Genomic DNA, 26,865 nt, shown 5'->3' with positions numbered 1-26,865 from the left:
AGTGGGAAAAAAGAAAAGAAATCATTCTTTTCAAGGTCAAACATCCGAGTTTGCTAAGTGTGACTGCTTTGTGCATGTAAACAAAATAACTTTCTGTTTTGATTCCACTTCAGGCAGTCATTTGCAATGTGTTTACTGTACATATCACAGTAATGATGACTTACCAGTTAGCACCATTTGTTTAAAAATCAGAGGTTGTCGGGACTAAACTGCTTCTTCTGCTCTTTCTACTTTCTAAACCAATGTGATTTCAAACAAGAGTTCTATATTAATGTTCTTTTTACCTTGTCAAACCCATTGTCTCTGTGGGTACTCACACGCATATATAATGTCATTCCAAGCCACACTAAGCCACACTGCGACTAAATATAACAAACCTGGGTGCAGTCAGTCAGACAGACTTGATTTGCATAGCACCTATAACACAGCTATAATGCAGATTAATAAGCCAATAATAAGACATAAAACAAGGAGTAATAAAATCAAATCAAACTGTAAAGTAAAACTTGAAAATGAAAGCAGGATAAGAGTACACTAAGTACAAATTAAGAAAAAATATAAAATAGATAAAACAGATTTAAACTAAAAATACAGAAAAAATAACAAATAAGGTATGGTAAGATAAGATGCAAAACATACAATAGTAAAGAAAAGAAAAAGCACCATTCAATAAATATAGAATGAATGGTGGTAATATTTAATATCTGAACTTGGCAGTAGTGTTTGTTAAAAATCAGCAAAATCCAAGTAGAGCTGATAACTGACAATAATTTATAGCAAAGTTACAAAGTGCAACTTCTTGGACTTTTCTGAAAAGGATACTGCAAGTCTCATTAGTGAGGTCAAAACAAAAGCCGTAGTTTCTCTTTAGAAAAAAGTCTTTAATTAACAAGTTGTTGCAGTACTTAACTGCAATGAAACAACAGATGGGCATAAGGACGGTGAGGACGAAATGATTAAAGGTTCAGCATTTGCACTTTACCCCTTCAGTGTAGCGTTCACTTCATTATTTATCTTTTCAGTAATTTTTCACTAGCAGCTGAAACTCAGCCAGAGCCAAATCCCTGAACGTGACAGATGAGGCAATGAACATGTTCAGTCACACGACTCACCAATTAAGAAAAAAAAACAGTTTCTGGTTGTGTTAATTACAGCATAAGAAGACTTCCCGTACTGTATGTGAACTCAAATTTATTTGTATCGTGTTAATTAAGTTTTTTTTCCTTTACACGTTGCACTATTGCTGTAATCTTAAAAATCAATTTATGCTAAATTATTTTAGTATGAAAATGTTGAAAGCAGCACATGGGATAAGTGGATTTTTTTGAGTGTCTGGATATTGAGCACTAAAGTTAAACGAAAGAAGAAAAAACATAGAGGTACTACTGAGTGAAATATACAGTGGGGCAAGAAAGTATTTAGTCAGCCACCGATTGTGCAAGTTCCCCCACTTAAAATGATGACAGAGGTCAGTAATTTGCACCAGAGGTACACTTCAACTGTGAGAGACAGAATGTGAAAAAAAAATCCATGAATTCACATGGTAGGATTTGTAAAGAATTTATTCGTAAATTAGGGTGGAAAATAAGTATTTGGTCACCTCAAACAAGGAAAATCTCTGGCTCTCACAGACCTGTGACGTCTTCTGTAAGAAGCTTTTCTGTCCCCCACTCGTTACCTGTATGAATGGCACCTGTTTGAACTCATCATCTGTATAAAAGACACCTGTCCACAGCCTCAAACAGTCAGACTCCAAACTCCGCCATGGCCAAGACCAAAGAGCTTTCGAAGGACACCAGGAAAAGTATTGTAGACCTGCACCAGACTGGGAAGAGTGAATCTACAATAGGCAAGCAGCTTGGTGTGAAAAAATCAACTGTGGGAGCAATCATCAGAAAATGGAAGACATACAAGACCACTGATAATCTCCCTCGATCTGGGGCTCCACGCAAGATCTCATCCCGTGGGGTCAAAATGATCATGAGAACGGTGAGCAAAGATCCCAGAACCACACGGGGGGACCTGGTGAATGACCTGCAGAGAGCTGGGACCAAAGTAACAAAGGTCACCATCAGTAACACACTACAACGGCAGGGAATCAAATCCCACAGTGCCAGACGTGCTCCGCTGCTGAAGCCAGTGCATGTCCAGGCCCGTCTGAAGTTTGCCAGAGAGCACATGGATGATACAGCAGAGGACTGGGAGAATGTCATGTGGTCAGATGAAACCAAAGTAGAACTTTTTGGTATAAACTCAACTCGTCGTGTTTGGAGGAAGAAGAATACTGAGTTGCATCTCAAGAACACCATACCTACTGTGAAGCATGGGGGTGGAAACATCATGCTATGGGGCTGTTTTTCTGCCAAGGGGACAGGACGACTGATCCGTGTTAAGGACAGAATGAATGGGGCCATGTATCGTGAGATTTTGAGCCAAAACCTCCTTCCATCAGTGAGAACTTTGAAGATGAAACGAGGCTGGGTCTTCCAACATGACAATGATCCAAAACACACCGCCCGGGCAACAAAGGAGTGGCTCCGTAAGAAGCATTTGAAAGTCCTGGAGTGGCCTAGCCAGTCTCCAGACCTCAACCCCATAGAAAATCTGTGGCGGGAGTTGAAAGTCCGTGTTGCTCGGCGACAGCCCCAAAACATCACTGCTCTCGAGAAGATCTGCATGGAGGAATGGGCCAAAATACCAGCTACTGTGTGTGCAAACCTGGTAAAGACCTATAGTAAACGTTTGACCTCTGTTATTGCCAACAAAGGTTATGTTACAAAGTATTGAGTTGTATTTTTGTTATTGACCAAATACTTATTTTCCACCCTGATTTACGAATAAATTCTTTACAAATCCTACCATGTGGATTCATGGATTTTTTTTTTTCACATTCTGTCTCTCACAGTTGAAGTGTACCTCTGGTGCAAATTACTGACCTCTGTCATCATTTTAGGTGGGGGAACTTGCACAATCGGTGGCTGACTAAATACTTTTTTGCCCCACTGTAAGGTAAATGTACATATTTGGAGTTCTGAGACATTTTTGATGTTCTTGACTTTGTTGATAGTTTGATTAGATATGTCAGAAAACTGTCAGTGGTCTCAGAGCTGTCAGCCCCTCAAAAACATATATTTATTTAAACAGATTTGTACCTAGCAGCTAATCCACTGTGTGCACTGCCTTTTGCAATATACATATTGCTGTTGATGGGGTAGCATTTCTGTCACTCCCACATGCATCAAAACCAGTTGCCTACCATTTCCAGGTTCATTTAACGGTGGAACCATAGCAAAATTTCTGAATTATAGCATTCCTGGATTACAGCAGAAAAATGGACTTCTGCCACATGAGCCTCCATAGATCCAAATTCAGCACCTGTCCCACATTTTATCCTACTTTACAGTACTAATTTAATATTTTTGGGAATATGTCAGATGAAAGTACATAATATATGTTTAATTTTGCACAATGAAATCTTGGGCCAGATACCAGGAGAGAAAAACTCTACAAACTGGCAAAAGCAACACAATAATGGGCTAAAGAGAAATGTAACACTCACTGAAATCTTGTTGTCACTTACTTCTGGTGTTTTTAACTTCTAAACTTGCCACAAAAATGAAAAATGTATGGTTACTTCAACAAAAGAAACCAGTGTGTCTTTTGTTGGGGTATAAGTGGTATGACATTATTCTTTAAAATGTAATTGTTCAGTCGAGAAACCTCCCATAAGCAGGTAAACCCTTTATCAACACAGTCTTTCCTTTTGCCACTTCTATCTCTTCTTAACAGAAAGCCATTTGCTGTGACAGAGGACCTACCTCTGCAGCAAAAGCAAAATTAAGTCCAAGCTGTAGAGCAAGAGCTGCCATGTTCGCTTGCTTTGCATAATGAGATCTGATCACAATATGGACAGAATGCAGGCACGCATATAAATCATAGATGTAAGTATAAGGCTGTGATTTGGAGTGTTCATAAGCCACACAGCACATCCAGACATATTGCACGGTAATTCAAGATGAAAATCAGGCCTTCAGGTCACAAAGATAATCTCATGTCAAACACAGCAATATAACCTCATTAATAACAGAAAATCAAACTTTGGAATGAATTTAAGAGCTGTCCTTGAAGCATAAGACTCAAAGTCTTTTTGAATACACTCTAAACCTTGCTCCTATATCAGTTATAAGTTGGCACTAGGCAGAAGTTTCTAACCTTTGCTTTTAAAATATGTGTTCTTTTAAATGTCTTTGTGTTGTTATATGTGTAGGCCCTGACACCTGGGGGTGGAGATCTTGTAATATGCAGCTTAACATCCACGCAGTTATAAAATAACTTTAATCAAGCTATACTTTACATCCACACCATCATGTCTGTTTTTATACAGAGTTTCAGTCCATCTCACTGGTTTTATTTATTTGTGGACTACAGAGAAGAACTTCTACATCTTATATACATGTATAATGCTTAATTCTTTTTCCCCTTCATGCCAGCAATTAGCATTGATACAAATCTCTTTTCTCTAACCTCAGTTTATCTCATTCTCTGGTTCCCAGCTTTGACTTTGATATTCAAATCAAATCAAATCACTTTTTATTGTCACATCACATTCATTCAGTGTCTGGACTGTCAATCACCTTTTGATAGTTGTGGCAATTTAATTAAGAATGACTTTGAGGTCATAAACAGTATAAAAGATTATATGAATGACTGTCAGTCATTTGAAAAAGAACATTATCATAGGACTCAATGCAGTCCTGTGGAAAAACTAAGTCTACCCTTCTACTTCCATGGGAATTAAGAGGGCAAGCAGCAGCCAGGTGCTGCAAATCAAGTGCATTGATTAACTGATCATCGGCAAGTGTGATGAGAAATTTTGGCAGTTGTCTGATCTGGAGCATTCAGTTGTGCCATAATCTTCCCAGGAGTGGATGTTTGGACAAATTCACCATGAGGTCAGACCATGCGGCGTTCACAGAAACTGCAAAAAACCCAAGAACTACATCTCAGGCTCTACAGAACTCATTTAACATGTTTAAGGTTAAAGTAAATGGTAGTAGAATTAGAAAAATCTTCTACTCTCTAAAAAGCTTTTGATTGCATGGCTCTCAAAGCTACATCTAAAGAAGAAATGTTTCAGAAATTATCCCAAGCAAACCCACAAGTCAAGCCTACAACAGAATGGCTGAAAAAGAAAAGAATGTTGTTGGAATGGCTCACTCAACATCCAGACTGCAATCCAGTTCAGATGTTGTGATGCGACCTTGAGAGAGGTGTTCATAAATAGATGCCAACAAACCACAATGAGTGTGAGACTGATACACTCGTACAAAAAACAGTTACTTTGGGTTGTGTTACGATCCAATGTCGTCAGTGTTTTGTGTTAGGCATGACTTTTATGTGTTTCCTGTTTTACTTCGAAGGTCTGTCTTATCTCAGTGTGTTCAGTTTACGCTTCCTTGTCTCATCAGTTCTGATTTGCCCCAGCTGTGTTTCCCTCCTGTTGTCCATTCCCTGATTGCTCCCTCCATGTATTTAAGCCCTGTGTTTCAGTTTGTCATGGTCGCGATCTCCCCCCCGTGTTGTAAATAGTTGTCGTATATAGATGTAAATAGTTGTCGATACTTTTTCTTACTCGGTAGCTGTAGGGGTGAGAAGTAGTGATGGGCAGATGAAGCTTCATGAAGCACTGAAGCTTTTCATCCAATTGGTTCACCCCAGCGCAAAGCTTCTTGAAGCTTCATTTGCTCTAGTAGGACACCTACTGGACGTAAAAATATTAGTTGGCATGAATTTGAAGAGTGTGGCCTTTTGCACACAGCCTGTAAATGTCAACAACAAAAGGAGTGTGTAAAACATGTATATTGTAGTGATGGCAGTACACTGTGTATATTTATACTGGCAGTATGGAAAATGATTATTTGGAAATGCTTAAAATGGAAATGATCATTTACTGTGAGGTGGGGTGTGGACAGTAGTTGTGCTTTTGTAACGTTGAGGTATGGACAGCTACACACTGAGGCTTTGTCCTGCCTGTTCACATTTTATTCTGTAAAAACTAAATTTTCACTGCTTTTATGACCTTTTTAGTGGCGAGAACATAGCTAGGATTTAATGATTTAACAAATCTTTTGAATCCTTTGTCCTATTGCACCATCAGTATTATGAAAATACATCTTCTGTAGAAATTTACATACCTTGTTGGGAGGAATAAGATCAAAATCTTCCCACACAGGGGAGGACATCCTCCTCTTCTTAGCTGGCTCCATTCTCTCCTGACTTTCTCTCCTCACTCTCATAAACCTCCAAACTCTCACTAACCGCAACTCTCCATCAAACACCTACATTTTGAAGGAAGTCTGAGGGGTTTATATCGCTGTCATATCTCGCGGCAAAGTTCGAACCACTTCATGAACCAGTCATGTGGCACAGCCGGGCAGCGAGGCTTCGGACGTCATCATTTTCAGCTCCTCCCATAAATGAAGCAATGCCTCGATACGCGCATCGCGGAAACGCCCCCTCCATTACTCGACACAAGCTTCGAAGCCTCGACACAGAACGTCACATCACTAGTGAGAAGCCATTTTTCTTTGGGAACCTTTTCTCCTGTTTTTGGTTAGCGAGGCAGTTTTCCCTGGGCTGGGGTGTAACATAAATGGGGGCTCGTCTGGGATTACCTGTGTTCTTGGTTGGTTCTTCCGTCTTCGCTGGAGGGTCCGAGGGGCCTGTCCGGCCTTCGTCCGTCTTCGCTGGAGGGTCCGAGGGACCGCTTCAGCCTTCATCTGTCTTCGCTGGAGGGTCCGAGGGTCCGCTTCAGCCTTCCGTCTTCGCTGGAGGGTCCGAGGGGCCTGTCCGGCCTTCGTCCGTCTTCGCTGGAGGGTCCGAGGGACCGCTTCAGCCTTCATCTGTCTTCGCTGGAGGGTCCGAGGGTCCGCTTCAGCCTTCCGTCTTCGCTGGAGGGTCCAAGGGGCCTGTCTGGCCTTCGTCTGTCTTCGCTGGAGGGTCCATGGGGCCCATCCGGCCTTCGTCTGTATGAATCAAACATTTCACTTGGGGTTAAATGTTTGATTTTTGGGTGGGGGGAAATGTTACGATCCAATGTTAGTGTTTTGTGTTAGGCATGACTGTTATGCGTTTCCTGTTTTACTTCGAAGGTCTGTCTTATCTCAGTGTGTTCAGTTTACGCTTCCTTGTCTCGTCAGTTCTGATTTGCCCCAGCTGTGTTTCCCTCCTGTTGTCCATTCCCTGATTGCTCCCTCCATGTATTTAAGCCCTGTGTTTCAGTTTGTCATGGTCGCGATCTCCCCCTGTGTTGTAAATAGTTGTCGTGTATAGATGTAAATAGTTGTCGATACTTTTTCTTACTCGGTAGCTGTAGGGGTAAGAAGCCATTTTTCTTTGGGAACCTTTTCTCCTGTTTTTGGTTAGGGAGGCAGTTTTCCCTGGGCTGGGGTGTAACAGTTGTTGCTTCTAAAGGTGGTTCTTCAAGCTATTTAATCATGGGGTGGTCTTAGTTTTTCACAGGACTGCATGAAAGCTTTTCATGGAAGGGTCTAAAGAACAAGAACAGAAGAACACCGATCAGACTTGACTTTGTTATATTTCACAGACAAATGTTGGACTTTGCACATATACGATATATCTGTATGAAAGTTGCGTGCGCATATGTTTTTAAAATACAATGGTATGTTGAAGATTTAAGAAGTGGATCTTTGCAGTTTGAAGGCAACAGTGTGTGGTTGGATTCCCCTGTCATATTTCAGATTTAAAGCAAAGAGGCACTTCCCCTCTAAATAGATTCAGTGGTGTTATTTAAACAACTGTTTGAAGCACTAATGGATAAAAGTATTTCATAAAAGCAGCAACGATTAGACAAAAGTCTAAATAACAAAACAGATCTGTTGGGCAGAATATTCTTATTCCTGGACTCAGAGTTATCTTGAACCCGTGTGCAGAGCTGTGACCCCCTCAGCTGGGAACTACAAACACTTTAGGCACATACTGTGTCTTTGCTTGGATTATTTTTACATGGATTAAGCAATACTTTATCCCCCCCTCTCTGTGCTTTTTATGATTTGCACCTACTGGAAAAACTTCTGTCTGAATTAAATGCTTACCTGTCTTCATTAAATTTAACAGCTTGCTTTGCTTCACCATCTTCAATCAATCTGACAGCCTGTTACCTGTTCATTCTGCATAATTCAGGATGTATATTTATTATTATATTTTCTGCTGCACATGATGAGCTTTCAAGCTTGCTGGATTTACACCTTGATGTTAATGTGGCTTAACTGATAGCATCACGAGGGGTATTTACTTGTGGATTTTATGGGTTTATGCTCTTTATATACAGGCTATGCGTTTGCCAATCACACCCCATCCATTAGCAGATAATTTTGAAAAATGTCAAAGGCAAATTTCATCTTTGCATATGTGTATATCCAGCATTCCTTATCAAGTCTGGCATGTGTTTCTTGCAGGTGTACACATAGTGTATACACACACACACACACACACACACACACACACACACACACACACACACACACACACACACACACACACACACACACACACACACACAGTATATTTACTGTCAAGTCAAAATGCAAGTATGAATTTGAGCATGTAATCTCAGTCAAATTTATCTCCCAGAAGATAAACTTGCACTGAAAAATTATAATCAAAGCTTTTTTGAACTCATTCATAGACCTGCTTTAAAAGTGGACCATGTCTCTTTAGGTCAAAAGAAGTGTTTTATGTTTTTCGTCCTGCTGAGATTGATTTCATACCACATCCTTTGGGGAACAATGTTTAGCTAAGAAGCACATCAAAAGGCTACAACACTCGGTTGTAGCATGTGCACAAAATTTTGATTAGCGGTGATCCACTTTTTAGTTCACATCCATTAGGCGGTAGTAGGTACTGAGATATCCAGCAACTACTGTTAAATGTTTCTGCAATCATGAATATGTCCAAAAGTAATAAAATATGCATAAATAATAACCTTAATAACTGAGCAGCATCCAAACTGTCTTTCCCATCAGAGTACAGTCTTTGTAATTCAAATGTGCTAAGCACAGATTGTTTTACATAAATTCTGGGCTGAATTCTTTGCCAAGATGCAATCATTTGAGTGCTACAAACACTAGTCACAAATTGAAGTTGCAGTGGCCTGAAAGCAGCATGGTGCCGTGTCTTTGTTTGAGGTCTGTTTGGGTTTCTAGTCTCAAATATCAGAGCAATGTTTGGACTCTGACCTCCAGCCAGACACAAAAGCTTTCAGTCAAAGTGCCGTGACTGCTGCATGCATTATGAATGTAGCTGTAGAATGTTCCATTAGGAATGACTTAGCAACAACGTCCACTCATTTTCTAAGAATTACTTTGTGCATAAATGAAAAGAGCAAAACAACTGTGTGAAAAGGCTCTTGAAAGCCTCGAGGAGCGCGGGGAAAAAAAGTCTGTAGCCCAAAACACTAAACTAAAAGGCAGATGCATTTTCAGATGATGATCTCAAAGGTGTTTGAACAGTAGGCTAGTATTACTTTGTACATAAAGTCATCACCTTGTGGACAAATGTTTAAAGCATTTGTAAGTGCATTCAGGTAAAAATGCTTATAAAAACAACAGATGTAAATCGATAGATTATTTAATGGACATTCAAATCAAGGAGCTGTACACATAGTGCAGGAATCAGAGAAAAGAAGAAATATGATTGAGGTCCAGTTGGATTAGATCAAGTCTGAAGGGTTCTTAAAAGACAAAAAAACGTTTATAGTACAATGATTTCTCAGATAATGGAAAGATTTGCGGTAAAAGCATACATTCCACTCCACAAAGCAGCGACTGGCTCTAAAAAGTTGAGCCTTTTTTAGTCATCTTTGTCAGTAATTGCGCTGTACTGAAGCAGAGGTCTCCTTGAAATGAATGCTCGGGCTAAACTTCTTTGATGAAGAGCTATTGTGAATCCAAACATGGCCTCTGAAATATGTTGTAAAATGGTGAAAAGTGTCCATCATACTTTCTCAAGGTAAAAAGTGACACCTTTTTTTGACACACACTTCAGAACTCAGTTCAAAGCAGAGAAAATCAACAAATCCACACAGGTGAGAGGCTGAAGCATGCAAACTGGCTTTCAATTTTTTTTGTGCTTCAGAAGCATTTTCCTTCGAGATCCCCACAGAGAATGATGTCCTTTCCACCACATCGTACAAATCACTCCGTAAAGAAATTTACTTATAAACTGTGGCAACTGCACTCTCTCTTTTCAAGTGTTTGAACTCTCACTTTGACTAAAGCATAGATCTATAAGTATTCTTTGTTTTAGCTTCCAGCACAGCAGCTGCAAATTCACCGAGGTTGAATACAAAGCCTCGGCTCAGAAAGATGGATCCCAGCTAACGTCCCTCGGTTCGAGCAGAGACCCAGAGAGTGGCGAGTGGGAGCCATATGCTCAGTCCTAATGCAGCGAGCACAGTGAATGTACATCAAGTTGACATCGCAATCTGGAGTCGTGCACGACAGCGCGCAGTTTAACAGATAATGGGATGCGAAACTGGTCACATATCACATCTGTGTGCGCATGCTCTTGCTGACGCTGCCCATACAATGTGTCACAATCTATTACAGTCTCCACCACACGCCTACACACACGCGCACACACACTCTCTGATTATTCTCTCGCATCCATTATTTTCAAAAGAAAAGCCTGCTCACATATGAACAGATACAGAAGTGGAGTTTCTAACACTTCAGTGTGTGTGCGTGTGTGTGTATGTATACAGGCTCTTTCAAAACCAGGCTTACGCACAACATACCCACAACCTCTCAACGCAAAAGCCTGAACACACACAATGAATTTGCAGCTTGAGCACAGCAGCATGCTTTATTGCACCTGTGGAGACAAGTCCTTCCTCGACTTTCTTATTTAACATGCAGGGCATTAATTGTCTGCATGATAAATTACAGCCATCTCAGCTGCGCCCATGTGACATATACACACGGGTAGTTTATAAGCACAGATGTGGCAACATAATCTCTGGATTTGTGTGGAGAATGTCAAGGGAGAGCTCCGTCTTATATGCCTTAATGAATCATGCTGTAACTTCATTTCACACGAGCAGCAACACTTTTGGCATATGTGCTGAGTGAGCGTCAGCACGTACATCATGTTTGATTATGGTGATGTGACTGTTTACACATGTGATGTGAAGCCTGTGACATGTTTTTGGGATTTACATGAAGGCAAACATTTCAGCGGTTTAATGCTGGCGTGTTTTGGGCATCAGTGGACAAATAAATCCATAATAACCTTTCAGCATGCTTTAATTCAAGTGGTCTGAGAGGGAACTTGACTCCTCCACCTTATGTGGGCTGTTTTATTTTTTCGTGAAGTATAAAGAGCAAAAAAAAAAAAGTGTGCACATGAATTAAGCAGTGGTGGAGCATTGAGTTAGCCTTTTACCTGATGAGTGGGGAATGAATTTGTGCGAGACCAATTATTCTATACCTATGCCTCATCTGAACGCAGGGGCCAAGATGCCAGAGGAGGGCTGGCTATTTTCACATTTTGGCAGTTTTTAATGGGCTTTTTTTAGTCTTTTAGATTTAGACTTTCGGTTTCAGGCAAAGTGTGTCTCTTTCATGTGGAATCTACCAATTAAAACAGCCTCATGACATTACTGCCAGTATAAATGTACCTTAAATTTGCTACCAGTGAGAGTCAGCAGGTGCTGGCTCCAGAAAACTCTCTGGCCTGTGTGTGTGTGAAAAATTCCAAGAACTCTTTTCAGACATTGTTATGATGTCGGGCGCTTATTTATTTTTTGTGATGGTAAGTACATAAAGGAAATTCAAAACTGAATAATCACTTTGAATAACCATTTCTCTGTGCTTTAGGAGCGTCCACACAGGAATTGCGCATTATGCATCATTTTGTGATGGTTGGTCATTAGCAGACATTCCAGGCTTCACTTCTTGGTAACCCTCTTTTTACCCATACTGCTGTATTTACCACCCTGTCTTATGTCAATCCCCAATATCCTTCACTGGCAGCCATGTGAATCCCTTGCCCTGAAGCTGAGGAAAGTTTAACCCAGGCCCTGCCAACTTCACATCACTAAAACTTCATCTAAGCAACCTGGTGACCAGAGACCGTAGAAAGTGGATTAAATTCTGTCACTTAAGCAACTACGTGCCACGTGCTGCTGACGTGAAGTGGATACACTTCACAAGTGAAGCTAATGTATGGATAAATTCAAATTGTTAATTTCTGTTAAATTTCACAGTAAAGTCATTATTTTACATATACTTTACTACTTTATCTTTTGTATGTGGGTTTGGGGATTTATTTTATATAGCTATTTTTTCAGTGTTTATCAGTTGTTTGAGACAAACAACTGTGCTAAATCCATCTTTTATATAAGGTCTATGGTTTAACTCAATATTCAGATCACTGCAGTTACAATTTTTCCATCAGTTAATTAGAATAACTCACTTTACATTAACTAGATTTTTTCAAAAAGTGAGCATTTGTTGATTTTTAAAAGGTTTTCATTTTAATACATGTTCTGTGCAGATTTACTGTTTAATATGCTTCAGTTTTTATGTCCATCTTTGTTTCTATCATTTCTGTAGCATGCAGGACAAACAACATGTGATTAAACGATTTAAAGTTTGATAATGAATGCTGAAGATAGATGCACGTGAGGTATTTTGTGTGTGCAGAGGAAGCCATCAGGTTGTTGAACTGAGGAAACAGATACAGTGGGGCAAAAAAGTATTTAGTCAGCCACCGATTGTGCAAGTTCCCCCACTTAAAATGATGACAGAGGTCAGTAATTTGCACCAGAGGTACACTTCAACTGTGAGAGACAGAATGTGAAAAAAACATCCATGAATTCACATGGTAGGATTTGTAAAGAATTTATTCGTAAATTAGGGTGGAAAATAAGTATTTGGTCACCTCAAACAAGGAAAATCTCTGGCTCTCACAGACCTGTGACGTCTTCTGTAAGAAGCTTTTCTGTCCCCCACTCGTTACCTGTATGAATGGCACCTGTTTGAACTCATCATCTGTATAAAAGACACCTGTCCACAGCCTCAAACAGTCAGACTCCAAACTCCGCCATGGCCAAGACCAAAGAGCTTTCGAAGGACACCAGGAAAAGTATTGTAGACCTGCACCAGACTGGGAAGAGTGAATCTACAATAGGCAAGCAGCTTGGTGTGAAAAAATCAACTGTGGGAGCAATCATCAGAAAATGGAAGACATACAAGACCACTGATAATCTCCCTCGATCTGGGGCTCCACGCAAGATCTCATCCCGTGGGGTCAAAATGATCATGAGAACGGTGAGCAAAGATCCCAGAACCACACGGGGGGACCTGGTGAATGACCTGCAGAGAGCTGGGACCAAAGTAACAAAGGTCACCATCAGTAACACACTACAACGGCAGGGAATCAAATCCCGCAGTGCCAGACGTGTTCCGCTGCTGAAGCCAGTGCATGTCCAGGCCCGTCTGAAGTTTGCCAGAGAGCACATGGATGATACAGCAGAGGATTGGGAGAATGTCATGTGGTCAGATGAAACCAAAGTAGAACTTTTTGGTATAAACTCAACTCGTTGTGTTTGGAGGACGAAGAATACTGAGTTGCATCCCAAGAACACCATACCTACTGTGAAGCATGGGGGTGGAAACATCATGCTATGGGGCTGTTTTTCTGCCAAGGGGACAGGACGACTGATCCGTGTTAAGGACAGAATGAATGGGGCCATGTATCGTGAGATTTTGAGCCAAAACCTCCTTCCATCAGTGAGAACTTTGAAGATGAAACGAGGCTGGGTCTTCCAACATGACAATGATCCAAAACACACCGCCCGGGCAACAAAGGAGTGGCTCCGTAAGAAGCATTTGGAAGTCCTGGAGTGGCCTAGCCAGTCTCCAGACCTCAACCCCATAGAAAATCTGGGGCGGGAGTTGAAAGTCCGTGTTGCTCGGCGACAGCCCCAAAACATCACTGCTCTCGAGAAGATCTGCATGGAGGAATGGGCCAAAATACCAGCTACTGTGTGTGCAAACCTGGTAAAGACCTATAGTAAACGTTTGACCTCTGTTATTGCCAACAAAGGTTATGTTACAAAGTATTGAGTTGTATTTTTGTTATTGACCAAATACTTATTTTCCACCCTGATTTACGAATAAATTCTTTACAAATCCTACCATGTGGATTCATGGATTTTTTTTTCACATTCTGTCTCTCACAGTTGAAGTGTACCTCTGGTGCAAATTACTGACCTCTGTCATCATTTTAGGTCGGGGAACTTGCACAATCGGTGGCTGACTAAATACTTTTTTGCCCCACTGTAATCAAGAAGCTAAGAATATTGAGGCTTAGTCTATGTGATAGTCACTCACAAGAACTCTGCCTTCATGACAAAACGTCACCATTGTTTTTGTTCAAATGCTTCAAATGACCTGTGTTTACATTTTCCGAACAAGTGACCTTTTGTGTCTTGAGTGACTCACCTCTGCCACAAGCAACAGTGGAAGGATGGGAGGTTTGATAATGTCACAACACTTAGGAGGGAGGTAGTTCTGAATACAAAGTGGCAGACTTTGACTTGCATTGTTTACTCCAAACAGTCAGCATGCTTTTGTTTTTTTCTTTTGATTTTTGCAAGTTTTTTAGCCAGCAAACATACTCATTCCCTAACATTAACACTATTTAATTCCTATACCTTAAACCAGATGGCAGATCTGAAAACACTCCTATCATGCAGTCACAAAAAACAGTCACAGCTGTTTCTTATTTTCTTTTTTTTTTTCTTTTTTAGGTTTCCACAAAATGTGCTCTCTTTGTTCAGATATCATAGAAACATCTCAGTTGTAATCACGGGACGTTTGGAGCTATAGTCAGGTAAAATAAACTCTACAGGTGAACTTCTGGGCAAAAGCTGGTAAGTAAATGTTGATTTTGAATGTTTTTTGTCAAAGTACTATTTTTAAAGTAAAACTTTTTTTTTCTTTACATATTAGCATGGGTGAGTCCCTGTGCAAAGATGTATAAGACCCTCTTTCTGCAGCAATGCAAGACCTACAGACCAAAAAAGAGACAGACCACAAACTATGCACCTATCATGGTCTGTCTCCAGAATTACACCCCCTGAGCTATTTTGAGTAATATTATGTGTGTTTGTGGGTATTTTATGTCGATTTCGTTTTTTGTAGCTGTTTTGCACCTCTGTCTACAATCCATCTATGCTTTTTCTCCAACTTACAAAATTCTGGGTCACGGGGTGAAAGACGTCTTACACCATGGACAGGACGGCAATTTATCATCTATTTCTTATTACTTTTTTATTACTTTGTTTTACTCTGTAGCCTGTGTTTCTTGTAGTTTTTGCTTCTTCTTGTGGTCCTTCTGCAACTCATTTCACTTCCTTTTTGTGTCTTTGCTATCGTTTTGTTGTCATTTTTCATTTCATTTTGATTGATTTCTGTCTCCTGCTGCTTTGTAATGCAGTACACTTTCTCTGATAAGCCCATTAAACATTTCATTTTAATACATGATAGCTGGTCCTGAGTCACAACCTAATAAATTGCTGCTGATTTTTTGTTTTGTTTTGTAGCACCAGACTTATTCATTGAAATCTATTATTATTCCTTTCCCTCCTCCCAGAAACAGACCATGTGTCACTTGTGTGTGAGGATAGTTTACCGGAGAGACACTGGCCATGTATTTTTTTTAGCACCCAAGCAGGAAGTGAGAAAGTTTTTGTGTGCATGCTGGGTGAGCAGATGTCACTAAAATCAATAAACCAGCAAGTGCCGACTTCTTTTCTGTGTTTTACAGTACATCCGTAATTTCAAATCATTCTTCAGTTCAATAAGTAATCACTAGCTTATTATAAGCTTACTTATTCACTGAAGACTGAAGGATTGGTGACTCAAAGGCACGTGCAGTTCTCATAATAGCATGGATACGTCAGAAATATGTGCTTGCCAAACAGAATAAATAAATACAGTAGTCAGGTGGCTAGATGATAAATCAATAGAACTTTAAACCCATGACGTTCACTTTGCAAGTTTACTGACAATTTAATAATGGAAATATTCCAACAAAAAGAACATGCTGGAACAATAATTTGCTTATTAGGTCCAGCTGTCCTTCCCTACTACAAGAAAAGACAAACTCAAGTGAAATAGAAGTGTTGCAATTCCAGGCACTGATGACAGAGAGCCATCATTCCATTTCCTGAGATCATTTTTTCTCCACAGAACTGAACTTTTCTTGCACTGAAACAACCCAGAAAATATCTTATTCCCTGGACAGTTTCTAATGTGCTGAACTGTAGACTGGTCTGAGACACAGCCAAGGTTTCTACTGGTGCTGTTTCTTTCTTTGTCTGTTCAGTCATGAAGACTAATGTTACAGCGCTGCACAGTTCCTTCGCTGACTGTTCCCACTGCTGTATCAAGGAAATGTGCACCAGTCCTTTTGTGTGCGAAGCACCAAACATGCACCAGATGTTTACATTGCCAAATGCGGAAACATTTGTTTATTGTTTGCATTTCTGTTGCGCTTCTCTGATATGTGAGTATGTAGAAGTGGCATAGATTGCTACCTGCAACATTATTTTGCAGAGATGCTGTCCATTGAAAATCTTTCACAATGAGCTACAGTGCATTTTAAAAGTAGCCACTGATGCACAAAAAGGATAAAAAACGGTGGTGTGGTATGCTAGGATCATAATATACCAGCAGCAGCCTGCAGTGTGGCACACACATGAAGTAAGAATGGAATGTCGTCTCACTTTAAGCGTGCATCAAAAAGGGGGAATTTAAAACATCTAGAAAGTAAGCTAAACAATAGACTAAACAGAAAAAATATAAGAATAACAAATCAAGGAAAAGCTCAAATCACTGCATTTGTATATCTACTGATATCCTATAAACATAGCACACATATAGGTATCATAGTTGCAGTACAACATCAAGTTATTTAAAGCCAGAAAGGCTTGGCATAAGACCCCAAAGGCAAACCCTCTTGACATTGTTGTGTCTTCACTTATAAGCTGATGCAGGACATGACACCACAGACTGAATGTGGACAGTTGTGAAGGATGTACACTAGTTCTTTAAGTAGGAGGGCAAGATATAAAATTCAAAAATGTACTAAAATATTATGAACATCACCATTATTAGTAGTAATAATATATGCTTTTCTTTACTGTGCCACCAATTTAAAGCATTGTAGGATAGTTTAGACTTTTACACATATACATACTTGAATGCATGTTCTTTACATTTTCACTTTATGTCTGTGAAGGTTCTCAGTCATCCAGGTCATCGTAGTCAAAGGAGCTTGCAAAGAAAAGCGTCTGGACTTCTTTAAGTTGCTTGAAGACGTTTCACCTCTCATCCGAGAAGCTTCTTCAGTTCTAAGGTCAAATGGTGGAGAGTCCCAGATATAAACCTAGTGGGAGTGACCCCCCACAGAGGGACAAAAGGACCCCCTGATGATCCTTTAATCGCCTGAGCCAAGGTGGGAAACTGGGCGTGGGTCCCAATCAGCCAGAGTTTCGGGTGTGTTCATTGTGAAACCTGGCCCCACCTTATCATGCGAATTCCTGAGGTCAGATGGCCCAGGATGTGAGTGGGCGTTAAGGCGTCTGGGAAGGGATCTCAAAACTGGATTATAGATGGCAGAGAGTTGGTGTCGTAAACCCCTTTAGTTTAAAACCACTTTAGTTTAAAACCTAAGTATCTAAAAGAAAAAAATAATAATAATGTTTTTTCTGTTTCCCACTTTACATGGTCTGAAACAAAAAAGGAAATAAAGAACTAAGAAATAACCAAATCTGCTCATTTGCGGTTTGTCACATTTAATTCAGTATAAACAGAATTTTATGGAGCAGCAATAAGGTGATAATGAATGGAGTTTAATTAATGGAATATGTAGCACCGTTAATGCATTACTTTATGGTTGATATATGAGTCTGCGTGTGTATAAATATAAATACACATACGTGTGTGTGAGTAAGTGAGAGAGTGGGGCAGCCATAAGACCCGTCTCTCTCGCTCTCTTTCTCTCGCACTCTCTCTGCCCCCCCCCCCCCCTCTCTCTCTCTCTCTCTTTCGCGCGCTTCGCTTTCTCTCCCGTTTTAGTCAAGGACAGTTTCGCTTGGCACGGAGGCACTAAACCGCTCCACATCCACTCTGTCGGTGTGCGCTCGTTCTCTTGCCTATACTGCCTACTACGGGATACTTGTGATTGGTTCACCCCCTCCTCTCCTCCCTCCCTCCCCTGTGATTGTATGTAAATCCGGTCAGGACTGAGCCAGTAGGTGAGGTTGGGGCTGGTGGCTCCTACCTCAGTGGCGCACACGAGACCCGAAAGCGGCCGAGGTGAGATCGCTGCGCCGTCGGAGCTGTCCACTCTGTCGTGGTGCTGAACTCTACACCCTCCTCTCGCCTTCTCCTTCCTCCGTCGGCTCTACTGTACTTGGTGTTATTTTGGGAAAGGATTAACAATCTGCCCTTTGGCTGCTTAGAGGTGCAAACTTCTACGGAGCATAGCTCTCTGCCCACATCGGAAATTACCCCCAGACCGTCCGTGGATTTGACCCGACCTCGAGATTATCATTAATTGGTCCTTACTTTGTTGAGAAGTGTTGCTTAAATCCGTTCACCGCAACTGTTGTTCGGATTACCCTCCTGGATGGTTAACGTCTGGATTCACAGGTAAGAAAATGTGTGTTTGTGTGTTTTATATGCTGTTGTGGACTAATTGTTAAAGCCCATCCGATCTGAGCGCCTTCCCGAGGAAGTCCTCATTCATCTCTGTGTGACTCGCTATCAGACACACAGCTTAACCCCCATCATCGGTGAGGCGCCACAACTCTTTTCTAATAATCCACCGGGTCAGTCTCCCCGACTCAGAAAATATCTCTCAATCTACTGCCTTAAGCTTTTACCATTTTCAATTTACTTTCAGCCAGGTCCCGGAGACTCAAATCAGCTGATATCCGGATATCTGAAGTTGAGATTATAGTTGCTGTTATGCTGTCAGGGTGAGAGCACTGAAGCACAAACATTCCCCATTGTAACACAATCAATGTTTCTGAAACGATTGCAGGCACGCCGCCTTGCCCAGAGCTTTTAATTTATCCGCGTAGTACTTAGCGTGTTATTTTTTTCCCCCTTGGCACGCTAATCCTTGAGTGACACCGTTAGCAGCGAAGGGATTATACTTTTGTTTTTCATCCTCTGCTTTGCGCCTGACTCATTTGGCAGTACTATATTACGGGCTCTGCCGGGGATGGCCGTTAACTGTGTTGTCTGTCGATTTGCGAAAGAAAATATTTGGGGGTCATTGTTTTAATCTCTGCTGCGGTGCATCAGACGGACTTAAAAGTAGCCCAGCAGAAAACCAGATTAAGTTCTTCAATCGATACGACTTAGATTTTACATGTTAAATCCACTACACGAGGTTACTGTTGCAGGACGTGGGAGCGTCATCATTATTTTTTTGTTTTTTGTGTGGAAAAGTAGGACTCGTGCACATTAATATACAACAGAATTTGTCATGTTTCAAATTAATTTAATAATATATTCTGTGGATAAAAGCACATTCTTTTGAAGTTCATGTTTCAGATGACAATATAATTGGAAATCTTACAGGTTTACTTATGTTTTAAACACATTTATGCATCATCAGTCGACACTTTAATAAGAGTTTTAGTTTTAGTGTTTTTTTCTTAGTGTTTTCTTGCCTTTAAATGATCCAAATACCTCTATCTGCACAGATCATACAAAAACTAGGCTAACTCTTCAATTTTTACCTTTATTATTCTTTTCTTTTTTGATTTGTGGACAAGACTGAATCCTGATTCACCCAGTGACAACTTTACTTGGTTACAGTAAGTGCAGTATGCACATCAAAGGGACAAGACAGAGGATGTCTTCATAAATACTTTACATTCTTGGTGTTTGGTCCTTCCCACACAATGTTGACATACTTTGTAATTCATAAGGTGCACAGATGATGCCAATCCCAGCACATTCCTTGACTAATTGCACCATCAAGTAAAAATCTTGTGTAGAAAGTACAAATGCTACAGAAGCCATGCAGTTTGAACGTTCAGCCATCTGCAGGCCTCTACGATCAAACTTCAAACACTCCATTCCCGCAATGCATCCACTTTATCTTTCGAAGCTCTTTGAAACCGCAAGATAGAATCTATTTCCAATGGTGCATTAGATGGATCTGTGAATCTGGTTTTCAAGGCTGCACTCACTAATTGATTCTCCACTTGAATACAAGCCAGGAACCAAGTAATGTATCATTTATGTAAGTTATATATTATATATACTGTGCAGAATGAAGTGAGGATATTTGATAAACCAGTCTTAATAAATAAGAGTCAGCTGTAGAGGGAAGCGGATAGTGAGATAAGACAATGCTCATTTTTAGAATGACTCTGTAGACTTTGTGCACTGAATGATGCCAATAATATCAGTGCACAATAATGTTCAAGATGACAAAGCTAAATAGCCGTATAAAACATTCTTTTTCTCCACCACACTAAGACCAGAAAAGTCTTTCTATTTCTTCTTTGGACTCCAATTAAGCCATTTAACAAAAGATATACTGTAGGTGGCAGCTGAGCAGGTATAGTGTTAATGGAGCTGCTCTGCTTTTCATTAAAACGACTTTCTTTTGGGCACAGTAGGGAGGCAAAGGCTTTTGAGTCAATAATGCTTTTGACTAGAAGGAAGAATAAAATGCTAGGAAACTGATCAAGGCATTTCAGCTTTGAGAGGAAAAGCACACAATCTGAAGGTGTGAGCACCCACTGATGGTGGCTAGTTGCAGGGGGCAGATTTGGGGTGATATGACAATAAAGCTGTATGTTGGGAAGGAAAATTGCGCTGCCACTGAAAATGGTACCATTTTAGAGTTTTCACCGTGATCTCAGGTGTCCAGGCGTCGCAGCAGGTTCAAAAATCTTTAGCAATTATCCTCTGAGATGTCTTTATGGGCTATTTTAGAGAGGTAAATGGTCTTTGAAAGCAGATTTTATTCTGAGAGAAGTACTCTTGTGTCTTTCTGTGCACATGTCAGATACAACTGTTCATGCTGCAGCCAGGTCAGTTCGAGTAGGTTTTCCCATTAAACCAATAATGGTCTGCTCTGGCCTCTTTTGAAAACTGTACAAGACCACTGATCAAATGTGGGGGATAAAAACTGTAACACTACCAGTTTCCCGTGTTGAGGTTTCTAACATGTGACCTGAGCATGTGTCACAAGACAACATACTTGCTGTGCCGGTAAAGCTGCTTTAATGGGTTTATACAGTGAACGATGTGTTCGAGTCCCTTGCAGATGGAGGTGTACACACAACCTTTCAACTCTCAGAATTTAACACCATGCTTGATAAACACTTTTTCAAAGCTCCGTTTGATATCTAAAAGGTCTGTTCACCCAAAAGACATCAAAAGAAATGTTCTTGGTATCCAGTCACGCAGATTGTTTTCTTTGCTTTTGAAAAGGTTTAAGAGATAAATGCCTCTTAAACTTCTGCCTCTGCCCAAATATAATGAATATAAATAAATATGAATGTATCTGTGCTAGTTTGAGCCCATTCTATAACTCTTATATGGACTGTTTCTGGTTTTTGGCAGAAACTGGTTCATCTAAAGGGCAGAACATTATTCTTAGAAGTACATGTTTATGTTGATTTAAAGGGGAGCTTTTACGCTTTACCAAGTGAAGCCAAAAGCTGCTCTAAACGCTGCCTCGCAGACAGTTTCTTCTGCTCTTGGTCCTGTATGGTGTCAATTTGAGAGGATATCCCTAAACGGTCAGCTCTTTCTGTAAGCACAGAAGCCCCGCCCACCTGCTGTTCACATCTCATGTTTACGAGGGGCAGCCAATAAAAATAAAAATGAGCTAGTCTGAGATAAAGAGCGAACTGACAGGGATCTTGAACCGTGAATCTAGCAACACTACCTAAACAGAGTTGAAGAATAAAATTAAGGAGCTTAAAATGAGAATAAAAGATCCCCTTTAAACATTTTAGTTCCATAAGCTTTGCAAAATAACTCTAATTCACCTTGGGCAAACAGAAATGAATCAGTGGAGCTAAAGTAAATGAGAAAATATATTTTAGAATTAGCTGAACCAGATAAAGAAAGTTCAGTGCTCAAGATATACTCTCATACTTTTTTGTTTTTACAACCATTTGAAGAAATGTTTTGACTGTGGAACCAAATTTATGGTTGACTAAATTAATTTAGTCAACCATAAAGTCGGGAGGTGAGGGAAAACATGAAGCAGATGTTTTTCAAAGCTTAAAAATGTACCTGCTAACACAAATCAGCAGATTTCTTAGCTAATTTGTTCATCTGATCCTTGGCTTTCCATCTAATATACAAAGCAACATTTTGCCTGTCACTATCAGTGCATCTTCACTCCTGAAATGGCAGCCACATTGTGACAACAAGACTAGGAAGTCACTGCAAACAGCTGTTGATGGCCAAGAAATGTCTCTAGCACATCCTGTGCAACACCAAAAATTCATTTAGTTTTTCAGTATTTGCAGAGTTATTTTAGTATAGCCAGATAGTTAGCGAGGTTTAGCAATACTAGCAGATGCAATTTTGAACTTTGAAAAGAGCTAGCAGCTTCTTCCTGCCTGCCAAGCTCAATGTTTACAGTGCAGACATAATAGTGGCATCAGTCTTCAAATTTCACTCTTGGCAAGAAAATAAGCACAATCCCAAAATATCTCTATTCCTTCAGTTTGAATTCTGTTATTTGTTGAAAGATGCCACCTGTACTGACTGAATTTATCAGCAACAGACTGTTCCTAAGTAATGCCTGGTTTCACAGTCATAATGACACTGTGTATATTCTGAATCAGAATCAGAATACTTTATTGATCCCTGGGGGAAATTATTTTTTGTTACAGTGCTCCATTTTAAACCAACATTAAGACAAGACAGACAATACACTAACTAAGAATAGTACAATATATACATATATATACATACATACATACATACATACATACATACATACATAAGTCACTCATAAATAAATAGTTGGAAAAGAAACATGTGTAGTTGTAGCAGCAAACAGTGTGTTAAGTGGATGCGTTGTACAGGGAGATGGCCACAGGCAGGAATGATTTCCTGTGTCGTTCAGTGGTGCTTTTCGGTAATCTCAGTCTCTCACTGAACGTGCTCCTGTGACTGACCAGCATGTCATGGAGTGGGTGGGAGGTGTTATCCAACATTGTCTTTATCTTGGACAGCATCCGCCTCTCCGACACCACCTTGAGGGAGTCCAGCTCCATCCCCACAACATTGCTGGCCTTACGGATTAGTTTATTAAGTCTGTTGGCATCTGCGACCCTCAGCCTGCTCCCCCAGCATGCAACAGCATAGAGGATCGCACTGGCCACCACAGACTCATAGAAAATCCTCAGCATTTTCTGGCAGATGTTGAAGGACCTCAGTCGCCTCAAAAAATAGAGACGACTCTGGCCCTTCCTGTAAAGTGCTGTGGTGTTTTTAGCCCAGTCCAGTTTATTGTCAATGTGTACTCCAAGGTATTTATAGTCCTCCACAATGTCAACACTGACCCCCTGAATTGAAACAGGGGTGAAGTGTTTCCTGGTCTTCCTGAAGTCCACGATCAGTTCCTTGGTCTTTGCCACGTTGAGCTGCAGATGATTCTGCTCACACCACGTGACAAAGGAGTCGACCACAGCCCGGTACTCTGTCTCATCATCCCTGCTGATGCATCCAACCACCGCAGAGTCATCAGAAAACTTCTGAAGATGGCATGTCTCTGTGCAGTGGCTGAAGTCTGTGGTGTAGAGGGTGAAGAGGAAGGGGGAGAGGACAGTCCCATGTGGTGCCCCTGTGTTGCTGATCACCTTGTCAGACACACACTGTGGGAGACGTACATATTGTGGTCTTCCTGTCAGGTAATCAACAATCCAGGACACCAGAGAAGCATCCACCTGCATCGCTGCTAACTTATCACCCAGGAGGGTCGGCCTGATGGTGTTGAAAGCACTGGAAAAGTCAAAAAACATGACCCTCACAGTGCTCGCCAGCTGGTCCAGATGGGTGTAGACACGATTGAGCAGGTAGATGATGGCGTCCTCTGTTCCGAGACGAGGCTGATAAGCGAACTGAAGGGGATCCAGGTGTGGTCTTACTATGGGTCGCAGCTGGTCCAGGATGAGCCTTTCCAGGGTCTTCATGATGTGGGAGGTCAATGCCACGGGCCTGTAATCCTGGGGGCCACTGGGACGTGGCGTCTTTGGTACAGGGACGAGGCATGATGTCTTCCACATCACCGGGACCCTCTGCAGACTCAGACTCAGCATAAACAGTTTATGAAAGACTCCACACAGCTGGGGGGCACAGGTCTTGAGGACAAGGGGACTCACTCCGTCTGGTCCAGCAGACTTGCCTGAGTGAAGTCTCCTCATTTGCATCTCAACCTGGTATTGAGTGAAGGTGATGGGTGGGGGAGGGGTGTCAGGAATCTCACAGGAGGCAACAGCGCCATGTGAAGAGAGAGGCTGGCACAGTGGTGTGGCTCTGGATTCCAGGCTGACTGCAGGTGAGGTTGTGGGGGTAGGAGCAGACACTGTGGTGTCGAATCTATTGAAAAACAGATTCAACTCATTGGCTCTATTCTCACCTCCCTCAGTTCCCCTGCTGTTGGTTGGCCTGAATCCAGTGATGGTCTTCATGCCCCTCCACACCTCTCTCATGCTGTTCTGCTGGAGTTTCCACTCCAGCTTCCTCCTGTAATTGTCCTTAGCCTCTCTGATCTTGTCCTTTAGTAACACCTGGATCTTCCTCACCTCCTCTTTGTTGCCCCCTCTGAAAGCCCTCTTCTTGTTGTTGAGGAGGGCTTTGATGTCCTTAGTCACCCACGGCTTGTTATTTGGGTAACAATGAACAGTCTGAGCTGGAACAATGGAGTCGGTGCAGAAAGTTATGTAGTCTGTGATACACTCAGTAAGCCCATTGATGTCCTCGGCGTGAGGCTCACAGAGTGTTTCCCAGTCGGTCACCTCGAAACAGCCCTGTAGTTCTGCTAAGGCCTCCTCTGACCACCTCCTGACAGTCCTGGTGGTCACAGGTTCCCTCCTCACAATTGGCACATAGCGGGGGGTGAGGTGAATCAGGTTATGATCTGACCTACCAAGTGGGGGGAGGGAGGAGGAGCTGTATGCATCCTTGACGTTAGCATACAGTAAGTCTAAAGTTTTCTCTCCCCTGGTGGGACAGTCCACATATTGTTTGAATGTTGGTAGTGTATTGTCCAGTGATACATGGTTGAAGTCACCCGAGATCACAATAAAGGCACTCGGGTGCTGAGTCTGTAGCCGAGCTATGGCAGAGTGGATAGTGTCACATGCAGCTGTGGGGTTAGCAGAGGGGGGTACATAAACAGCCACCAAGATGACGTGAGAGAATTCCCTGGGTAAATAATACGGCCTGAGTCCAACAGCACACAGTTCAGTGTCCGGGCAACAAATCCTTTCTTTGATTGTTATGTTGGCAGGGTTACACCACCGGTTGTTAACTAAAACAGCAAGCCCACCTCCTTTACGCTTACCGCTAGCGATGCTGTCCCTGTCCGCCCGAACAGTGTGGAAGCCTTCCACGGAAGCATTCTCATCGGGAATGTCCTGGTGCATCCATGATTCGGTGAAACACATCAGGCTACACTCTCGGTATTCCCTCTGACTCCGTACCAGTGCTGAGAGCTCGTCGATTTTAATTGCCAACGATCGCACATTACCCATCACGATAGACGGCAGACACGGTTTAAACCTCCTCCTCGCTTCGAGCCTCCGCTGTCTCACCGTCACCTTTTCTCTTCTCTTCTGTCCTTGACCTCTGCATCCCCGATGTGTTTTCCTCCAAATTTCAGCTGGTACTTCTGCGGGCCTGGCCAGCGAACCGGCCGGCATCAGGGCGATCAGCTGATCTCTGGAGTAAACAGTCCGTGCGTGTAGGAGATGTGCCGCGGTCCCGTTCCTTGATAAAAGTAACAGTTCCACGGCCACCAGAAGAACAAAAACTCTCTCAATCCACATGATTGAGTAAGAGATAGAAAACGGAGGAAAATACAAGTCAGGAAAAAAAAGAATACGTAGAAAAAAAAAAGCTAAACTAAGAGAAAAGCAGGAGCGAATGTAACAGGCTGCACGCTGGTTGGCGCATGCGCACTAAAGATTCTCACCTGAGAGTTACCCTTTACGGGCACGGTGACTCCACTGGAGCAGTTTGGAGAGTAAAAGCACTTTTAAATTGGGTGTTAATAGGGTGTTTATTTCCAGAAATCACCTTTAGTAGTTTTTCCCTTGTTAGTCTGGGTTTGACCAGCAGTATGGGTATTGTCTGCCTACCTGTTTTTAACAATCATAATGTGGGCTATTTTAAATACAAGGGGCGGCAGTTGAGAAAAAACTGACTAAAGATGGTGAAAAAAACTGAGATTAAATCTACATTTCAAGTGTTTTCAGTGTATATTTTCATATAAAAATTGTTTGTTTTTATGTTTCATGACTTAATAGCCCAACCCATCTCAACAATGACACTTGTAACACTGCTCCCCCCCCTTTTCCATCTCTTTTCTTCCCACTCTGAGCTAAGCTTTAACCGCTGCCAACTCCCATCTGTGTCTCTGTGTCTGTCTTTGTTGTTCCCCTCTTTAATACGTGGAATCTTTATTGTGCAGAAGACCCACACAGACTGACGTATGTTATTCTGCTAACATGTTTAGGAGACGCAACCTGCTCCTGACATTCTTTTCTCCTGG

The 26,865-nt window shown here is 41.5% G+C and overlaps 1 protein-coding gene across 2 annotated transcripts in view; it reads left to right on the top strand.

The window, feature by feature from the left end:
• Positions 1-18,194: 18,194 nt before the first annotated feature.
• The window catches only part of fstl5 (follistatin-like 5), a 198,118-nt gene continuing 189,447 nt past the window's right edge, over positions 18,195-26,865 (top strand). The window contains exon 1 of one of the 2 annotated variants that reach the window (XM_012919780.3): positions 18,195-18,746. In XM_012919780.3, the coding sequence (XP_012775234.2) occupies positions 18,724-18,746 (23 nt within the window). In that variant the 5' untranslated portion in view covers positions 18,195-18,723. The remainder of the gene's footprint in view (positions 18,747-26,865) is intronic. The other variant, XM_004553652.3, reaches the window with a different exon arrangement.

The sequence above is a fragment of the Maylandia zebra genome, linkage group LG2 (genome assembly GCF_041146795.1).
Source record: "Maylandia zebra isolate NMK-2024a linkage group LG2, Mzebra_GT3a, whole genome shotgun sequence".
Taxonomy (NCBI): domain Eukaryota; kingdom Metazoa; phylum Chordata; class Actinopteri; order Cichliformes; family Cichlidae; genus Maylandia; species Maylandia zebra.
Note: the sequence above shows the minus strand (reverse complement) of the source record. Positions and strands in the feature narration are given on the sequence as shown.